The sequence below is a fragment of the Halichoeres trimaculatus genome, unplaced genomic scaffold (genome assembly GCF_033239565.1).
Source record: "Halichoeres trimaculatus isolate MK-OKI-2021-1 unplaced genomic scaffold, fHalTri1.1 fHalTri1_scaffold_11, whole genome shotgun sequence".
Classification (NCBI taxonomy): Eukaryota; Metazoa; Chordata; class Actinopteri; order Labriformes; family Labridae; genus Halichoeres; species Halichoeres trimaculatus.
In genome coordinates, this window is record NW_027437189.1 from 24,911,661 (window position 1) to 24,933,006 (window position 21,346).

The 21,346-nt window shown below is 41.1% G+C and overlaps 1 protein-coding gene across 5 annotated transcripts in view; it reads right to left on the minus strand.

Annotated features, from left to right (window-relative positions):
- LOC141799230 (ERC protein 2-like) overlaps nt 1–21,346 on the minus strand; it is a 185,507-nt gene that overhangs the window by 116,806 nt on the left and 47,355 nt on the right. For all 5 annotated transcript variants that reach the window (XM_074681414.1, XM_074681411.1, XM_074681415.1 and 2 more), the window contains exons 9-10: nt 5,043–5,180; nt 509–697 (exon numbers count right to left, since the gene is read on the minus strand). In XM_074681414.1, coding sequence (XP_074537515.1) covers nt 509–697; nt 5,043–5,180 — 327 coding nt within the window. The remainder of the gene's footprint in view (nt 1–508; nt 698–5,042; nt 5,181–21,346) is intronic.

Below are 21,346 nucleotides of genomic sequence, written 5' to 3' on the forward strand. Positions count from 1 at the left end.
TAAGAAAGTGGAATTGCCATTACTATAGATGTTAACAGTGTAAATACAGGGTGCAAATAGCATATTACAACCACTGCAGCGTGGTTCTTTTAATTCCTTTGTACAATAAAAAATAATTATAAAGTGTCATGTTGTTTGTTTGAAGTGTTCAACAGTAACAGCTTTGAGAAAAACACAGCGTATTTGTTTTATAGTGTCTGTGAAATGAGATTTAGTGTTTGGCCTCATTTTAGAGCTTGGCACAAGTGTTGCTGCATGTGCAAGTCTGTTGTAATGTGGGTAACGATGAAATATTGATGACTGCGTGTCTGCAGGGACACAAACATGCCAGACAAGCAATCTCCAACTGTTGTGTAACATGCAAATTCTTTTAACTGAGTTTTACTGAGATAATAACTTCAAGTTGAAGATACAACAAAAACCAGAAACATGAACAAAATAAAATTGTAACTTTCACCCATCATCATTTATTAAAGTAGAATTTATAAATTCAACCATCTATACCAACCTCTCCATCAGGCCTCAGGTTCTGTGCCAGGCTGGGGTTCACAGGCTGGGTCTGGGGCGTTTTCTGGGGCTGCAGGGCTGACAGTCTGTCCTTTAATTCCTGGTTCTCCTTCCTCATCTGTTCCAGCTCCTCAAGCCGAACCCTGTCCTCTCGCTCCTTCTGCTCCCGCAAGTTCTCAATCACCCGTTCCTGAGAAATTGAAACAGCAAAGAAACTTATGAAAAACAACATTATGAGAGAAATGGGAGTAGGAATAAAAGTAAGAGGCTACATGGCTATGATCTGCAAAAAAAGGTCAATCCCACCGAAGAAATGTAGTAAAATGGATGTTTTTGAGATTCCCAGGACAAAAAGGCTGTCAGTTCTGTGTGATTGCAGTTCTTTCCTATCATTATTGAAAGTTTCAAGCCAGTCTCTTGCTGAATTGGCTTACCAGTGGGCTTCACAAAGTGCGGCCAAAGACAAACTCATAAATGCCCGTCATAAATAATACTGCCATAAATAAAAGTAGGGACAAGAGGAGATGGGAGCCAACTAGGACAGAGAAGGTTGGAGGAAGGAGGAGAAGACTGAGACAGATTTATTAAGAACAGATTATACAGTACTGTAGATCACTTCCTTACAACTCCACAACGCCTTCTGCTCAACCACGTTGGAATGTTTACACCATAATTTTCTCTATTCTCTGATCACATCGGACAGCGGGAGGACCACAGCTTTGGGCATTGGCCCGAGACCAAGTCTACGCCATGGGTGGTGGACTATGCAAGGTGTGTGTAGAAGGTGTGCGTTACAGTGTATATGTGTGTTAAAGTGTGGAATGAAGTGATTATCAAGGTGTTTACTCAGGTGTTTATTTAGGCACAGAGTGAAACTCAGCAACGAGGCTTTACGATGTGGCATCGCTGCATGATTGGCAGCTTTAAACCCCCGGGTAATTGGACAAATACACCCACTAACTAGACCTGGCACAGCAACACACTGCACACTGGGCTCTGGGTGAGAGGGAGAAAGAGGGAGACCACATGGTTAATGGGTCCTGGGTGTTTTCCCCACATTATGAAATATCTCTAGGATGTTTGGGGTTCAGGGAAAGGGACCAGGATGTGATAATAAAACCTGCTTCTATGAGACTCAAGTGTGGCACACAAGTAAACAGAAAGAAAACTCACACATACACTTAACTCACACACACACACACACACACACACACACACACACACACACACACACACACACACACACACACACATGCATACACACACACACACACACACACACACACACACACACACACACACACACACACACACACACACACACACACACACACACACACACACACGCACACAGACACACACTCACTTCAGAGCAGGGCCAGGTTTGGGCACAATGCCCGCGCCTGTTAATTAGAACCACAGCAGTATAGCAAACGACTGGCTCCGCGAGCAGGTTTGTGACAGGGTGTGTGATTAGCAACACACACACTCTCTCTTGTAAACACATTACACACACCCTGTATTGACCACAAAGTCTGAGAAGCTCGCCAATGTTCTCCTCATCACAGCAGAATTATACGTAGGCTGCATCAGAAGTGGTTTTTGGGTAAACAGATGGGCTGAGGCAAAAAAAGGGGGATTTAAAGTTTATTGCGCCATTATGCTATTCATTTCAAAGTCTGTCGGCAACGAAAACAAAACTAGGTGATAAAAAAACATTCTAAGTGAAAACATGTATGTACTGTGTCGATCCTTTGTTCTGAGCACAATAAAACCCACATCTTGTCTACTAATAGACTGATCTCTTGAGAGCAAAGAGTTTTATTGAGTTGCAAAATCCTGATTTGAAAGTAATTGTCCTTCAATCCGACTTAATGACAGCTTCGGAAATGTTGTTCACTCAAGCAGAGGATTGGTTCAGTCCAAATATCAAACTACCATATTTTTTACCAATAACAGAAACTTCTTTGGAGCGGCTTGAACACAACACAAATACTATGCAACGATCAAAGTTCTTAAGTCCTGATACCAATACTAATACCTTAGGGTTTGGCAACCGCCCATAGCTGATCCAATCCTATTCCTGTTTCTTAATATGAGGATGAGTCTGATAACCACAAGTTCACAACTTCAGGCTTTTCTGACTTTGGAGACCATAGTGGAATAAAAATGTATTTAAACTGGATGTTATCTTATCATATTTTAAATGGTAAATGTGTGGTGAGCAAATCTCGTATACTCACAAGAATAACAATTTAAACCTCAGCAGTAGATAAGTGAGGAATTAAACTTGCACATATTCTTTTTGTGGAGGTTGTTGGCAAAAACAAGCCTGACATACCTTCATCTGTTAAACCCCTGTAATTCTCTCTTCCTTATGTTGTTTCAGGTCTGTCGAGCAGAAATGCACAGACCTACTGGTGTCGATGATGAAGTACAACCACATGGTTGTTTTAACTTACCCTGTTGACTTGCACATCACCCTTCATCTTTTATTTTTACTTCATGTCGCGTTGCTTGTTGATTTAGCTCAGAAACAAGTTAGCTCTTTCATGTCAGCCTCTCACTGCCTGGATTCCTACTCATATGTAGCATGGGGAGATAGCCTTTGGATGCACCTTTTGAAATCAATCATGGAAATTCCTTTGAATATCTTCTGCCGACCTTTTTCCTTCAGTCTGTGACACTTGTACGCCCTTGGCCAGTTTGACAACAAATAACAGAAACAGAACAACAGATGTAAAGGCACAAATGTAAACACAGAGTATGCACACATTTGATCACATTAAAATATGGCAGCCGCTGGAGAACACGCAGTGCACAGACATCCACATCTGTCCTAACTGAGAACTCTATAAACTTTTTATCAGGAGCAAATGTCAACAAAAAGTAAACCAGCATTCATCTTTTAGCCTGCAGTACAAACAAACATGTGCAAACAATGGGAACCATTTTTCAGCCAACAATGCCAAAGCAATCATTTCTTCAGACTGCAGTACCAACAAATGCGTGCTAAGAGCAACCTTAAACATGCAGCAATGTTAAGTAACAACAAAAGACCCTGAAGTCAAGCTCAGTCAGTTACATGTCGACTGTATTTACTTGCATCCAAGGATCCAACGTCTCTATGATCATTGTCGGGACAGTGTGGAACATCAAAGTGTTCAATTCTGGCTCCAATCAGAAGTCACTGGCACTGTTTAACTATGAATGAAAGTTCATAAACACATCCCTAAAGGCTTGTGTCAATGAGAAAAAAACACCATTAGCATTAGGATTCCAGCTTCCCACAAGTCACATTTTTGAACCCAGGAACACAACAGAACGAGTGGGGTTTTATTGGGTGAGTAACCTGTTCGATGAAAGGCAGCGCATTTTACCGAAAAACAAAACACCACAGTGGCCAACGAACCCATTTATCTTTAAGTGTTAGTGGAAGCATGCTAGCACAATTGTATTGAGGTGAGCCTTTATGGAGACCAGCTGCTCTCCTATGATGCCAGAAAACAACAAACGCTGAATGTTTACGACCAACATCCAGCCCATCCACTCGCCCGTTCATACATATGGAGTTGGTCTGTTCGGTTCACCTCAATTCACATGGCAGACACTCAGTTCTGAGATTTTCACACCGCGATAAATTGTATCCTCATACCCATGTGTGAGTGTATTTCCCAGTCTCAGAGGTAACTGATAAGGAGGGAAAAACTTCTGAACAGAGTTTTAAACAATCTTAGACCAAAGCTGTTCATATACTACAGAAACTTTACTGTCTCTCTTATTGAATTCATGCAACAAAAAAGTTTTTTAATCTTCTATATTTCTTTGGCTGGGTGATCTGTCCTTGTCTAATCCCTGGTTACTGTGTTTCTCATGCCAGTGCTGCTTTTTCCCTCTTCTTTCATATGTCCTGCATAAGTTACTAATTTTTCACTTCTGCCTCTGCCGTGCATTCCTTGACCTCTTCCTCCCTCCTCTGCCACCTCTTCCATCACTCCTGTGCTTGTCCTGCCATTGTTCCTTTCCATTCCCCCCTTTTTCGAAACTTCTATCCTCTTTTCATTCTATTTATCATTCTCTTCCTGTGTTAACCTCAGTTACTGACACACACAAATCCTCAATCTATGTTCTTTCCCTTCTTTCAGAGCCTTCTTTCTCTCCTTCACTTGCTTTTAGACAGGACCTCATCTAGTGTGGCCCAAAGTCCATAAATTAAGAGTCTGTGTCAGTAAATTATGGCAGTGAGTCATAGCAAAGGCAACTTAATTAAGCTGTGTGATGTATACAAGCTTCCTGAAAGAACAGTGTGCCTCACTGGGTAAAAATTTCCAGGCAGCTCAAGACCAAGAGGTGGTCTAATGGTTTCATTTGTGAGTTTTTACTGTCCAAACCTGTCACACAAGTTTCTGAATGTGGGTTAGTCTTTCCACTTTTCATCCAGTGACTTTTCAAAAGAAGTTAAATGTCAGCTACATCAAACTGGACCATATGCACTAAGCTTTTTCATAAGCTCTAAGTGTACCTCTGCTTCGTACCTTTTCAGACAGAGCTTCCTCCAGTGTGGCCAGGGCTGTGTCGGTGTTGCTTGAGTCGGTCTGAAGGCCCTGGACTCTTTCCCTCAACCCAGCCAGCTGTTTGTCTTTATCCTTCAACTGCTCCAACAGGTTCTCGATCTGAAGAGAGACAGAGAGAGGTAGAGGTGCAGGAGCATAGGTTAGTGGTGTTTGATGTTTAACAATAAAATAAAAAAGTCTGAAAAAAACTGGTGCATTAGTTCCTCATGAGGCCACATGAGGTACAGTATAAAAGAGTCAACCTACTTTAAGCCCAGTAGTACAATGCCCATCTTTACAGAACATTCATTCAACTGAATTACACTCATCACCCACTTTACTTGGTGCACCTGTTTAACTACTCGTTAACTGAAAACTCTAACCAGCCAATCACATGGCAGTTACTCAATGCATTTAAGTTAAGCATACAGACATGGTGAAGACGACCTGCTGAACTTTAAACTGAGCTCCAGAATGGGAAAGAAAGGCAACTGAAGTGACATTGAACATGGTGTGGTTGTTGGTGCCAGACGGTCGGTCTGAGTATTATACAAACTGCTGCTCTACCACAGATGGGTATTGATGTGATTTTCTTACTGATTCTGCTCTGATTCTTTAACAGTTCCCTTTACAATTCCTTCTTTAAATTTTCTCTGTACAAAAAGTAGCTTTACAAGTTTTCTGTGTCAACAATATTTCATCGAGACAAAAAGTAAATAAACAAATATGAAATTAGTCACTGGATCTGGATATCTCTGGACGTAATAAATAAAAACAAGTGAGAATCTCATGTTGATATACGGTTTACTGCCTGTTTACTGAAATAGGCCATCTAGTGAGTTGTCTGAAACTTTGCCAAAGTTATGAAAGTAAGTTAAGGCTCTATTGTAAAACCAAAGTCGTACCAATATATGCCATCCACAAGCCTATCAATTCAATTTTCAACAATGCAATTATTTTGTTTACATTATAAAGTTTTTGGTAAATAAGATGATTTATACCATGTTGAAGGTATCAAACAAGAATCTTGTGTGAGAGAGTAATGAACATTTCTTTATGAGTTAAGTTCTTTAGAAAAATTTCAATGCAAAAATCCTGAATCAGAGTTTTCTTGGGAAACTGTCATGTATCTGCTAAGCTAAAATAGCTGCAGCGGGCAAGTCAACATTAAGTCCAGCAGCTCCAGCATAATGTAAAGAATGGATAGGTGTATTATCAAGCATAAAGGCTAATTATGTTGATTAAAACATTTCTTATTGATTCTTAACAGGAACCAGTTATATATATCCATCCCTATGCTGTACTGTTTAAAAAAGACAATATATCAAGTGAGCAGCAGATCTCTGGGTCCACGGTCAGAGGAGGATTGACAGACTGGCTAGAGATGACAGAAAGGCAACGGTAACTCAAATCACCACCAGCTTATTTGCAAGCTGACATATTAGCCCTGACAACAAACAGTTAAGCTTTGATCGTATTTACCAATCCCCAGCTTCACGCCTGTATATTTTTTTTATCCATACACAGCTCTGGAGAAAACTAAGATTTAAAAGATTTAAAATTGAGAATCGGCATCTCTACATGTATGACAGCCATTTCATTTGAGTGTCTGTTGGATGTCAACACAGGTACACCTGGAGAGGCCTACAAGCCACATTGTCTCACACCCACTGTGAAATATGGTGGAGTATTGGTGATGATCTTGAGGTGATGCATGAATCAAGCTATGAAAAAAAAAAATCCTGGGAGAAAACTTGCTTCTTTCTGCTCTGACAATGTTCCCTGACTCCAAAGATCAGTTTTTCCATTAGGACGATGCTCCATACCATACAGCTCTGCCAATCAAGGTGTAAATGAAGGACCGCTTGATCAGGACCAGCTCAATCTCCAGACCTTAACCCCACTGAAAACCTCTTGAATGTTATCAAGAGGGAGATGGATGGCCAAAACCCATCAAAATAAGCTGAGCCATTTGAATTTTTGCACAAGGAGTGGCACAAAGTTACCCAACAGCAATGTGAAGACTGGTGCAGAGCTTTCCAAGACTCATGGAAGCTGCGGTTAAAAATCAATGCTTTTGTAGAAAATTTTGATTTATGAACTCTTCCTGAGGTAAATTTTGGTAATGCTTTGTGTAAAAATGAATTCAACTTATTTTCCTTGCATCATTTGGGGTGTGGAAACATTGCATCTGTTTTTGATGTGTTGACCATTTTATGCAAATATATGCTCTTATTGACAAGATTTTTATTTTGAATTTGGAAGAAATGTAGTTAACAGTTTTTGGAATTAAAAAAGTGTTAATTTTACTCAAACACAAACCTATAAAAATTCGTATCAGAGAAACAGAACAATATGCAGTGGTCTCTGAATTTTCCAGAACTGGAAGTTCAGGCTACAGGCTCCAGAAACAGCAACTTTTACATTCTGAACCAACTAATGGGTGTTGTCATTTTTGAAACTGCCACTATGTGAACTGTCTATAGTGAACAGAGGTTCCCAAATACACGATAATAGGCCAGAAAACCAGAAAAATGGACTAAAAAAAATAATTAAGACAACTAAATTACCTAATCAGTGAACAATTAGAGTAACTATGTGCAAATAATCCCTCATTTTCCAAAATTAATCTGCTGTCACTGATACAATCATTATCCTGGCTTAGTCACTGTGGGCAACATTTTATGTTTGCATGATTTTATAAGAAACTGAACCTTTTGTTGTTTTTATTTTTTCAGTAATGGATGAAATAAGCTCATGTAAATATTTTTTTGATTTTGGGAGGTGCAGTGGGACCCCCACTTTGGAAACCACTGTACCAGACTACCTTGCAGAGATCTTATCTAATTAAAAAAGGATTGATCAAGAAGTTAAACGTGGACTTTGAACAGTTGTCTGCCTCTGGCTGAATTGTCCAACCTACTTACTGTATTTTCCTCCATTATGGTTGAGTATTTCAAAAATGAGCAGCATGCTCAATACAACACAAAACAGTTCAAGACGATTACAGATTGATCCACACAAAAAGTTTTTTTCTTTTTGTCTGGACAGAAAAAGTAAATATGAGAAAGGATGACATGGACCAAATGGTTGCATGTCAGCTTTGAACTAACATTACTGACTCTGCTTCTGTAAACATGGCAAATATTCCACAACTAAACTAAACTAAACCTGCTCCTTAGAAGAAGTCAAGTCTCCTGCTGAGAGCTCAACACAGGAAAACCAAGACAGTACTGATCAAACAAGCTTCAGAACTAGTTGAGTCGTGTCATACTAAGAGTTAAGTTACCCCATCTACTTTGTGACTTGTATGTCTCTGCATCTGATTCTCTGTGGCTAACCTCATGCCGATAAAGTGGTGGTGTAATAGCCAGTTGTGGTTTTCAACAGCCTTTATCTGATGGACATTTGCAAAACAGAACACAAACACACAAAAGACAGATGCGCAGACACTTTGAACCATACAGGCAAACACACAAACACAAAATGCTCTGGGCTGTACCAAACAAAACACTAGCAGATGCAGCTGGGGTAGGACGCAGTGCAACCAGACTCCAGAGGTCTACAAATCAGTTACAAAGAGGACAGCACATCTGGTGACAGGAAATTGGGACTTGTTTATGCCTTTTAATTCCTACAAGCACATTGTACATTCTTCACAATTCTGCATAAATGTCACTTAAGACAAAAAAAGGAGTGAGACTTAAACCTACGGGTACAGAGCATTTATTTTCCTGTCTCTAACTCTCGAGCACTTTTTCTCTTTCAGACGTACAAAGCACCATTCACTTACTGCTGCAACACATTAATACCACATTTGACCCAAGTGGTCTTTTCTCAGATTAGGCCTGGTGATGCACAAAAGAAAGGCAAACACATGGAAAAGAATTCATTATTTAATAAACATGAGAATCCAATAAAAACAAGAAAAGCTCTTCAGGCCAACGAGACCACTTTTTAAGTAAAATTGTGACGGGGCAAAAAAAAAAAGTCCAATGGGGAGAAAGAGCTGCATTCCAGTCATGGGTACATAGATAGATAATGTCCAAATCTCCATGGCTATTTTACAAATGAATCCAATTAGACTGCGGACTTTGGTGTTCTCCGCTCCCTGGAGGCAAAGAGCTCTGATTCAAAAGAGCCATCTTGGATTTTTGGCGATGCAGGGAAAGTGGCAGAAGGGGGGTGGGGTGGGAAAAGCAGCCAGGAGCCTGTAGCAGATCTTGATAGGTTAATAACAGTCATTACACAACCAGGCTAACAGCTCTGGTAGGACAGTGAAAGAGCGATAGGGACATTCAACCCTCCAGGGAATGATGGGAAAGCTTCACACTACCACAGTCAGATAAAATTCCCAGAAACTCATGATTGCTATGGGTGTGTTAGATGAGATTTCAGGGTGGACACCAGCTGAAGAAGTACTCTAGATCGCTTTCCAATGGTGCAGACACTTAAGCACTATAAAACCATCATAACACACACAGTCTCCACAATGTCCACACCATATAGCACCAGCTTACACGAGCCTGGCGCTTCAACATGCTTAGCTCCATCTGAGGTAAACACAGAAGGAAGTGCAAACAAACCAAATATCTGGCCTCAGCTGCAGCAGCTCAGTGGCTTTGACGTAACCTATTCTCCTGAAACGTATACATATACATTCATACACAGCCTCGCTGCTGTCGCTATGGGTACCACAAAGCCCTATTTCAGGTTTAATTGAGTATGTTGCCGCTGGTCTTAGATAAATGATTACATTCTTCGCCCGCCATAAGTTTGCTTTGGCCTGGTTTCGCAAAATAAGCCCACGATGAAATATTTAGCCTCGTCACCGGGCCTTTTGTGAAATGGTGCAGAAAAATGTTCAACACGGCTTAAATCGGCAGATGAGAACGAGTCACATGAGCAGTGGATATGGGAAAGAAGGCGAGGAATTCTGGACAAGTTCTGAAAGTCAAAACACACTCTGTGAAGAGAAATGCTGGCTGTGGACAGGAGAGGCGCAGGGCAGCTGTTTGCCTTTCTGGGGGAGAGGGGCCTCTCCTGCAGTAGCTCTATTGTTATGATGAGAACAGCAGTCATTCATTTTATCTCCCAGTGTGCGAGGCTTCCTCAGACTTCACTCCCGCATCTCTTTCTCTCTAACTCTCTCTCACACACAGGCTTTTATCATTACACCACAGTCCATATGTCATCCCACTCTCCAACCACACACACCTCCCGCCACAGCAGACCACCAACGATAGGCAGCCAAAGGCCAGGCTCTGCGGTGTGGACTGTCTGTCTCAGTGAGTGTGTATCCTCCTGAGAAACCATGACGTCTGTCTAAGTCATCCCCCCCACACACACAGCTCCCCACTGTTTACGACCATACTGTTTTGATTCCGATAACTTTATCAACAAGCTGATAGGACGGGACCAGGTTCTCCTCCAAAGTGGGGGTGTTGATGCCTGGTTACTTTAAATGACATTGACTTTGCACATGGCAACACTGGTTGTTGCTCAAAAACATTTCTGAGATACTTTTTAATTCTGCATGACTAAAACTATAGAATATACCTAATCTGTACATCTGCTAGTGTTAAAAAGTGACCAAGCTTATGAAAATTATACCCCTACAGTCATACTTTTCCTAAAGAAAGGGTGCCCTGATGTTTATCAAATTAAAAACATCAACACTCTGCAAAAGCGTCAGATTTTGTTTTACCTGAAGCAGTTTCAATCCAGTTACCCAAATACCAGTTTTTTTAATACCCCTCAGCTTTTTATAATGATGAGCATGTTGCGTTCAAGCCTGGCGTGGACAAAAAAAAAGGGGGCCGTTCATGCCTTTGCTTGGATAGTACAGAACACAGTGGATAGAACAGGAAACAGGGTGAGAGTGGAGCAGGACATGTGGGAAAGAGGCCACAGGATGGATTCAAACCTGAGCCACTCACGCAAGGTCGAACCTCATGGAACACAACCTAGACCACTAGGCAATCTACGCTCCAAGGATTAGTCCTTTTTCAATATATACATGTGATGTTTACCAAGCTTTTCTTCACTTTTACACGCAGTTTAATGTTGATCTGGTTTTATTTCTGATCATTATTTACAGTGTGGCAAACCAACAAAAAGACTAATTTTACATTAGGAGTTCATATTATGATGGTGCAGTTACAAAAGAAACAGGTATCAATAACGTTCATTTTTTAATAGCATCCTGCAGAAGCAAAAATACCGTGACCATGATGAAATAACTAAACAATAAAATGCAAGTTGATTAAGAATTGAAGACTGTCATAATGAAAGGTACTATATTTTTTTGTAGTTATGTAGCACCATTGTTTGAAATGTGACACCAAGCAAACTTTGTAAACTCACTTTGTTGTGTAGTTCAGTGTACAGAAGGCGAGCAGACTATTTGTTTAGTGTTACTCACAGCCCTGTATGGTTTGTGTCTGTAACTTCACTGAATCCTGGTTATGTCCTCCCAGCGCTTATCTACCAACTCCAACCTCACCAAGCAGAGCTAACGTAACCTCACTCTTCATTTTATTGATAGACTCTCAGATTTGAACAGACCACTGCAGAATAACTGCTGACTGTGGGTTGGAGTGAATATTATCACCATAGACTGTATATAGAGTGGACAGCGTGGCTTCGCCATTTATCATTGTATTTGTGTGTGTGTGTATTTATCATAGTTTTGAAACCAAAATACCGCCATGTCAGGCGCCACCATTGTAGCAGTTTGGAGCCAGAGTCTGCGCAATAGAGACGATGAGGGATTCTGGGAGAATCTGAGTGGAGCTGGCTTACAAAAATAATGATTATTTTTTTTCTTTGGTGAGTCAAATCACTTCCTGACTCTACCTCCTGACATATTTTACACTCCCCCCCAAAAAATACACGAGAACAGCAGCTGTCAATCATCGTTAAATGTTACGTAAAGCCTCGTTTTTAACCTTGTATAACTAATGAAAACGAAACTTTTCAGAAAAAAGAGGACTTGGATACAAGAAAGCCAAATAATATCTTCAAATCACCACAGCAATCAGACGTGAGAAACATTTCTACTAGGTGTAATAATTTTTTAAAGTTTGACCACAGCCCATCTGGAATCGCTGGAAAGCTGTATTTTTAAACCTATACTGCAGCCAGTCAACAGGGGGAGTAGTTTTTGTGGAGACCTCACTGCGAGCCGAGCAAGATGACGTTCATTTTTTTTTTTTTACAGTCTATGATTATCACAAACAGCTTAGCCCGGGTTTGGTTCTTCTGTCCTTTTTCTCTTGACAAGTCAGCTCCAATGTCCACCAACCACCATTACTACAGAAAAATTCTAAGAAAGCAAATATATAAAAGTGAGACTAGTTCAAGATCACTTAAAAAGACCTCACTGTGCCTTTAACCAAAGATCAAACATTGAAAGTGCAGAGGAAAGGTTCAAATCTCACGTGACTTACACATGTAAAACTCCAACTGTCGTAGAGTGAGTTTTAAACAGTGTGTTACTTTTCACATGCTTTGCACTCCTGAAAAATTCCTGACATCATGCAGGTTGGATGCATGTGTGAACGTGAACACTTGAATCTGTTCCTCCCAACCTTAGTGGAACTCTTTTTCTGCCAACTCCCAGTTAAAGTGTTCACAAGTCGGGTGAGCCGATGGACTGAGGGATGATGTCATTCACATTTTCCTTCCTCCAGTTGCCAAAGGCAGTATATTTGTTTTTCACTGCTGAGTTTGTCTTACAGAAACTTACTTCCAAGATATTGAAGTAGCATCAACACATAAACAGTCCCATCAAAGAGGACCGTCCAGGCCTTAAAACCCAGAGATTATCTATCAAATGAAAGTGTTCCATGTATACTGCGGCTTTAGGAGTGTGAATGCGATTAAAATGAGCAGGGCTTGAATGTAAGAGAGAAAAGTTAGTGGAACAGTATCAGGCCCCGTCCTTGGCAAAACATTTTGATCTAAAGCTTGAAGCTTGTTTCTGAACAAAACCACAAACCCGGTCAACCCGTCTGTCTTCTATCCAAACTAAAATGTAGAACTCTGTGGGCTCCGGGGAGTCATTTCTGCGAAACACTAAGGAGACCAGCACGGAGCATGACCACCATAAAAATACAATCATTTGTATTTTTAAAACTCTTTTGGACCAATAAAAATACCAAACAATAATTGGTCACCCTTTCTGACAGGCAACTCGTTTCTCTGCTCTTGTCATCACCTCTGAAAATATGACAGGGACAGTTGTAAAACCCAAAGGTTCTGGCACTGGCGCACATGTACACACATGCAGAGGCACATACACACAAGTACACAGAGCACAATAACCGCAAACTGGACGATATGTAGTAACAGTGTGCGTACTTCCCCTGAGAAATCTAGGTCAAAGTCAGAAACATGATGAAAGACTCCGAAGTGGAAATATCAAATTGCTGCTTCGACTGCTCCAGTCACATAGCGTGATCCAAGTAAAGCATGTACATATTAAACTTCTAACCGTGTGATTTTTTTGTGTGCGTTACAGTGAAATGAAACATGTAAACCTGCAGTCTGTTTCCATCTCCTGCCACTACAGCTTGTTGATTCCTGGTTTAGTTTAATAAAGAGCTTCCTCCTGTAGTGAGTGCTCAGATGTGGCTCTTCAAAGAGAAACACAGCTTGGGTTGAGAGGCTCAGGAAAGACACTGACCTTTCCAGTGCGAGGAGGGTGTTTGTGCACTTCATTTCACCCCTGTCCCACCAACACTCCCCACCACCATGCCTTCACTGCCTGAGAAACAGCGCACTACAGACAACACTTTCAAACAGTGGAGGCTCATATAGTGTGTGATCTGGCGCCCCCATGTGGTATATTTCTGCCACAGGCCCTTTCATACTGTAATGACAATTCCTGAGTTAGCTTTGAATGAAAAATATGTTTTATTGGTCCCAGATTTACTTGCACAATTCTGCGTCAACATGCTTACTCACTGAAGGCTTCTTTCATAGGAGTTTCAGCTAAACACAAAACTGTCAGGAAAAATTTATCTGCACATATGGCCCTAAAAAAAACTGACACTATATCTACCCCACCGGAGATCTGCAGCCTGTAAAATGGACTGCACAACAGGAAAAGGTGACATAGAGACCCTTACAGCAAGAAATCACACCTCTCCCCTATTTCCCTCGGATGACCTTCCTGATGTCAAGCAGCTTTGCCTGAGGAGAAATTACTCATCTGTTATCGACCAGAACGACGGGGAACAGTGACTTCATATGATGAGTTGTGCCCAGGAGAGGAAGGAAGAGAAAGGAGGGTCAAAAGGCACGATGTTCAGGATCTGAAATCATCATAACAAAGTCAAGGTCATTCTATATGTTCTGAGAGAAGACTCTTGATTTCTTTTCCTTCCAAGTGTCGCATTAAAAAAGACGTAAATCTTCCACCCTTGGGGTGTAAGAAATCACAACTTGCACGGTTCAGATTTTATCACTGAACAGATCAGCCTCAAAAAATGTATAGAGAAATGCTCTGCTCCTCAGATAGTTAAACTGTAATTGTGGACATTACAATGATTCTCAGCACATCTCGATGATGCATCTCACGCTAAACTGATGAATACATCATTACAACTCCAATAAAGCTGAAACAAAGCAGCCATACACAGTGACATCTCAACACTTTATGACACTTTCTGTGTGAATGTTTGTGTAAAAGTGTCTTGACGTTTTTAAAAAAGACTGAGGTGTTTCCTGATTTACAGATCTCTACTGTGCCTGCAATAAACTCTGCTGTCTCTTCACTTTGACTCTGCTTCAGCATTTATTGGCAGTAAATTTACTGCTCAGCATAAACAGATCACAGATCCTGTGATATGAACCATCAGGGATGATCTATACTGATCATGGTTCAACCATGACCTGTTGAAGCATTATTTCTCTGCGATGACAGAATGAAAAAGAGTCTTTGTCTGTTTTCTTTAGATCTTTTTGCCAACTCCTCTAAAATAAAAAAAGAAAAAGCAGTGTGGGCACAATTGATCAAAAACATGAGCCATCCTGTACCTGCATGTGTGCGAGCATGCCGTCATCTCTTTCTTTGTGTCTTCTGTTTTCTAACAAATTTCTTTTGCTTCCAAACCAAGAAGGACCATGCACAGGCAGGACCCTGAGTTAATACGCCAAACATGCAGGTTGTTGCCTAACCTGCTGCCAAAGAAAAAAAGATTTGTCAAAGTCAACCTGGAGGAAAAACGAGAGAGATGGAATATTCTATGGGTTTCACCGTGATTACAGCCGAGGCCTCTCTCCATAGACAGAGCATTCATTTCGCTCCTAACCACCAGCGCCTGTTAAGAAATACAAAGGTGCTCTGTGTCCATCAGAAACACACACAGACACACAAGTAACCACATTTGAATGCAAAGACACAGGCACATAAAACTACACAGAAGTAAAGGGAAACACTATGAATACACAGAGACAAATGTCCAAATGTTAAAATGTATGAGACACATAAAGCAATAATAAATTATTTTTCTGTGTGTTTATGAAGACTCATGGCTTCATCGAAAAGATCTTTATAATTACTGATAACAACCTACTGATGAAATTAACTCAATTCATAAGCTAAGATAAAAGTCCATGACATGAAACTTGTGCTTTAAAAAATTTGCTGCATGTGGACGAAAGGGGGCCAAGGAAACGCAGATAAGATCTACTAAACAGACGAGAGCGGCTGCTATGATCAGCAAGGTGGCGGGGAGGCAAAGGTTCACTGGATTATTTCAACGGTGCGTATCAGCTAAAAGCACATTACAGTCACATTACTCGAAACTTAAAACACTTACACCTACCAGTAACTGAACCAAAGAGACCGCAGAATAGTGACAAGACCAAAAGTTCATCATCATCATAACAATTATAATAATAATATCAAATCCAACTGCATGTTATAAGATAAAGTCCTGGCTGGGTTTGAGGCAGTGTGAGTCACATGTGCCCTTGACTGAGTTTTGTAAAACAATGCAAGAGAACAAAAACTTTCTAAAAAGCTGGTTTACATCTGAAATCAATAAAAACATACTCCTAAGTGTTGGTCCAGGTTTTTGTAAACTACTGACTTACTTACGAAAAAAAAAAACTATTAACAGCTATTTAGCATAAATATTGAAGGAGCATGAGACATACAGCCTGCTGTTTGTATACTGTATAAAGACACTTTTGCATATGGAAACACGTATGTAAACAGGAAACCTTATCCGCTCGTCTGACTCTGTTCAGCTATTGCAACATGTGGCGTATTCTGAATATGCCGTACTAATCTCAGAGGGATACAAACAAACACAAACGCACAATCAGGCTGTGATTATTATCATAAATGTCGGGCCAGGTTCAAGCAATAGGGGCTGCATATTGCACTTACACATATGACAAGCAGACATCCTCCCCCTCTCCCTGCACATTCCCGCAGAGAGTCGTTCACAGAGAGACCCTCAAATGCATTCATACATATCCAACAGACACTAACGCACAGTTACACACTTACGCAGACACACCACACCGTTGCAGACATGCCCTGCGAAACAACGAGAAAGACGAAACGAGTTTTGTTTTCACAGTGATTTCTCCTGCTCGACCACAGAGCTGAAATGAGCAGGGAGAGACTTCAGCAGACCCGAGCTGCTCAATGAAGACGGATTGCACTTGTGCAAGCGGGGCTGTACGTGAGTGTGAGTGTGTCTGTGTGTGTGCCGGCCAAGTTGATCCACGTCCATGCTCTTTAGGCTCAAGACCGTATCTCTGCCCCCCTCAGCTGTGGAATGCTGCAGTGATTGCTGGGTAATTACCCCGACGCTTTATTCCTGTGCTCCCAGCACCATTAGTATTAATTCTTTTCTTTTTCTGCTGTTAGAAAGAAAAGAAAAAAATAGGAGGAATGGAAGCGCTTTGATGTGAAAGAATGGAGGGAGGAGAGAGAAAAGGAGAAGGAATGGTAGAGATAAAGAGAAGGAAGAAAGAGCATGTAAAAGAAAGGAGGAGGAAAGAGCAAAAAAGAGAAAAAGAGAAGGAAGGGTGAGCATAAGGGAAAGAAAGAAAGAAAGAAAGAAAGAAAGAAAGAAAGAAAGAAAGAAAGAAAGAAAGAAAGAAGGAAAGAAGGAAAGAAAGAAAGAAAGAAAGAAAGAAAGAAAGAAAGAAAGAAAGAAAGAAAGAAAGAAAGAAAGAAAGAAAGAAAGAAAGCCATGAGTCACGTTATCTTTCTGATCTGGTCAGGCAAGTCTATCACTTCTTGTCGTCCACATACAGCTGAAGGGATCAATACCTGAAACACTCTGAACTGAAATCGTTTCAGATCTCCCAGGATGCATCCAAACCACTTGACTGCCAACAGGTTAGGCTGGAGCAGGTCAGTTTGAGTTAAGCTGTGAGTCGTCATCAGGATACAGTCAGAGAGAGTCATCACACACATCTGATTTTCTGAACTGAAGCACACGTGTTGTGGTCAGGAGGAAGAAGAAGACGGACTTGAATAGCTGCAGTCTGACATGTGGCCTGATACTGGGTTTGTCTTGACTGATGTGTAGCCTGGCTCCAATCAGGCAGCCTCAGGCTCTCACCATTAACCCTGGCTGATTGCTGATAGGGGCAGAGTGGGACACAGGGAGGGGGGGTATCACAGACTGTTTACCGGAACCTCCCCAGCTCCAACAGGCTTATCTGCAACCATGTCTCTGAGCTGTGATTGGTCAGATGGAATCCATTAGGATGAAAGGCATTGGTGGCCTCATCGCCGATCTATCAAGATCACACACGAATACAGATGCAGAAGGTGCACACAGTTAAGAGTTCAGAGAATCTAAGAAATCTCTGAAGTTTTACTCAAGCGTTGACATAAACCTGGATTATTTACCATGCATCAAACAATATATCTGGGTTAGGCAATTTTGCAAATTCCCATTAGGCTGTAAATTTAAGAGCACCTTTGGACGTCAGTGCAGTTTGCGAATGGGCAAAATAATCTGTTTCATGTGGAATTATTAGCTATCAAGTGCTGTACATGATGTTAGGTAAAAGCACATAAACTGCCTAAATTCATTGTGCAAGTCAGCAGAATGTGGATAAAAGTGAAAATGAAATTTCAAGGATATTTAGCAACTTTGAACTGTTTTCTGTGTAATTCGATTCCTCTGTGCTTTTTTATGAATGGAGGAAGCAGTACTTTTTTTTTCCTTGATTAAAAAAGCTTAAAGCATATGGACTAGTTGTTTGGGCAAGGAACTTTCCCCTCATGTCAATCGTGGACAAATTCTTATGTCCAGTGTCATAGCTGAAGTTCTCCGAGCATTAGTTTTGATTTCTGCAAAAAGTTACTGTGAAAAAGTGAAAATGAGCGGTTAATTGAACATGCAGTAAATCCCCTCATCTGACACCTACCTCCCTCACAGCAGTTCCAGGCATCAGAAGTTATATCAAGGCCCCATTTGCACAACAATATTTCAAACTACGCAAAAAAAAAACAGTAAAAGAAATCAATGTTTACATGGAATTGCTGAGGGACTGAAAACGCTGTAGTATGCATGCCAGGCCTGTAGTCAATGATATAACCCAAGGGGCACACCCCTCCACAGAGTAGAAGTCTGACCAGCTGCTGATAAAGCCAGGTGCAACATCCGGTTAGTAAAGATGAAGCCTTTGCAGAACATGCCGCTGTTCGTTGAGAATTCGCTTGAGGCTGGCTGCAGAAAGACCAGAAGTCACTTATACACCCAGCCATAACAACTGACTTTTACAGCATTAAAAAACACATTTACAGCCTGGTTCAATAAACAGCTTGGGTCTAAAACGCTGATTTCATTATCGGCACAAACTGTACGGTGAGTGAATTTCTTTCTATCTCTATGGTTGAGAAGTTATTAGGATCGTTTGATTTTCCAATCAGAGACATAGCTCAGGTCACGTGAACAGATGGGTGACGTTGCGGAGGCTACGTCCATGTTTTATACAGTCTATGTGATAAAGTAGGGGGCAGTGCAGAAGTGGTGCAACAGATGCACATTTTGTTGAAAGGCAGTCAGCAGATTCAGCAACACAAGCACAACACGGTAGTCCGCCATTGTAACTGTTGTTGATGTCCGGTTCAAGCATGGCAGTTTAAGCTGCCACAATCAAAGTGTACTACGCAAAGCCTGACAGCTTTGACATGGCAAAGTTGGCGCCAACATTTCAGAACAGTTCCACTATGGAGGCTGTTTTCAAAAGTTTCCATTTTAGTTTGGCTAAAACACAGTTGTCCTATAAACAGCCCCTAAAGAAACTGAAACTTTTTTGCTAATAGTCTCTTTTACTTTGCTTGGTAAAGAGGCGGCCTCACTGTTGGTTTCAGTCTGTTTCATAACCAGTGACAAATTTCCCACCGGAGCTTTGTGATAAGTTCTGCTCCGATTTACATCAGGAAATTTATAACCAGAAAGTAAACAAGAGAAAAAATCTGACCATGTATCTGATGCCAACTTAGGCCATTTGGCAGGTTTAGATACTCTGTGCTGAGATTATATTTCATTCACTAATCAATGAATTCTGAGGCTTAGGACTCAGGCTGTGGAGCGGCACGTCATTTGACATCATTAGCTTTTTCTGTTGGCTAAGCTGGAAAATTAGTGTTTAAGGAAGCACTTAAAAACTGAGATTGTCCAGCAAAACTGTTTGTTTATACACAGTACGCACACACACCAAAGTCTGTGCCAATGCTGGGCTAATACTTTGCTTTCTATCAACACACAACACTTCCCCTAAGTATCTTTTTACATCAAACTCCTAAGCACTTGTGTGTTTTTTTCTAGGGTGGTGTATAAAATGTGGGAGGAGGGAGAGAAACGACAAAGAAGTTGGCTCTGAGTCTGCAGCAGTACAGTAGTTCTACAAATGAATACAACAATAACAGAAGACAATCATTAGACACTATGCAGCTGTTGATTCAACAAGGGACATGAACAGAGGGTGTACTTCAACAAAAGCAAAAGCTCCTAAAATGAGGAAAAATGGACAGTTAAAGAGCAACTGCTCCATAGAGAGGGACATCAAAGCAGGGGAAGGAAAGAGAGGAAATGTAGAGGGCCAGAGAACATCTTGATTTATCTCTATATCACTCTCTGGCTCTACTTTTCCCACAATCAAAGGCCCAGCCATGCCGATGACACCGGGCCAGACCCAGCGATGACACCAGGCCAGAGCAAGTGCTGAAAGAGTCTGGCAGAGGGGGCAGTGACACAGAGCTGGGATCCCCTGAGAAAGAACCTGTGAGACACTATCATAACTAACAGAGACCCCTGTGTACAGGACGTACACACACATACACGTACACACACACACAAATGCCCAATGCAGCCCAAGTGGACGTAACTGAATCTCCCCGCCTGTGGTTGCTATAGGAAGGGAACCTGATAGGGGATACTATACTTCTATGCACACAGCCAGCCCTTTTTTCAAAGCATGAATATGGATTGAGACAACCACAATGTTTGAACATGAATAACACATGTATGCCAAAACCGCACCACAACCGGCTCTGCGTGTCTACCTCCCACGCCCCTCACCCCCCGAGTGAAAGAAAAAAAACACAGAAACCCAAAATGAAAAAATAAATAAGTAAATGCATCATTATGCATTGGTCACGGTCTCATAGACCGAGGGCTCAAACACAGCAAGGACTGTTCTGTGTTGTGATACGTAAGACTGAAAATATCTGCACCACACTATCACATGTGTTTTATTTTTTTCCTTTAAAAAGATCCTCATTATTTTAAGTTAAATCCAGCCTCTAACAATCACAATAAACTAATCAAACTACAGACACGACTTCATGGTACCATGCTACAAGTCAAGTTGACTCTTCATAGAGAGGCCTAGAGGAAATTACAGCTGGTTTACAGAAATAAGACACCAGAGAGTAATATGTGCAACCCCATCAAGCATTTCTAGATTTTTAGAGTTGAAAATCACTGAAAGAAGTCAAAACACTTCTTTTTCCATACACTAAAACTTTTTAAAAAGTTGAATCTGACTCTGTTTACTTTTCAAAGGCTTGGTTTGTCACAGAGTCTCTGTTGAAGTCTGGAAAAAGTGACCTTTCCATGTAGAAAAACTGATGAATCAGAAAGAGAGGTATATTTTGATCACAGCTGCCCTTCTGTTTGCTATATCATATTGAATGCTGTCAGCTTGGATTCATGCAAAGAAAGGTTAGCATCAGCAGCGAGCAGGGTAGTTCTTCCCTCATTATTTCAGACTTTTTTCAGACACCAGCCCAC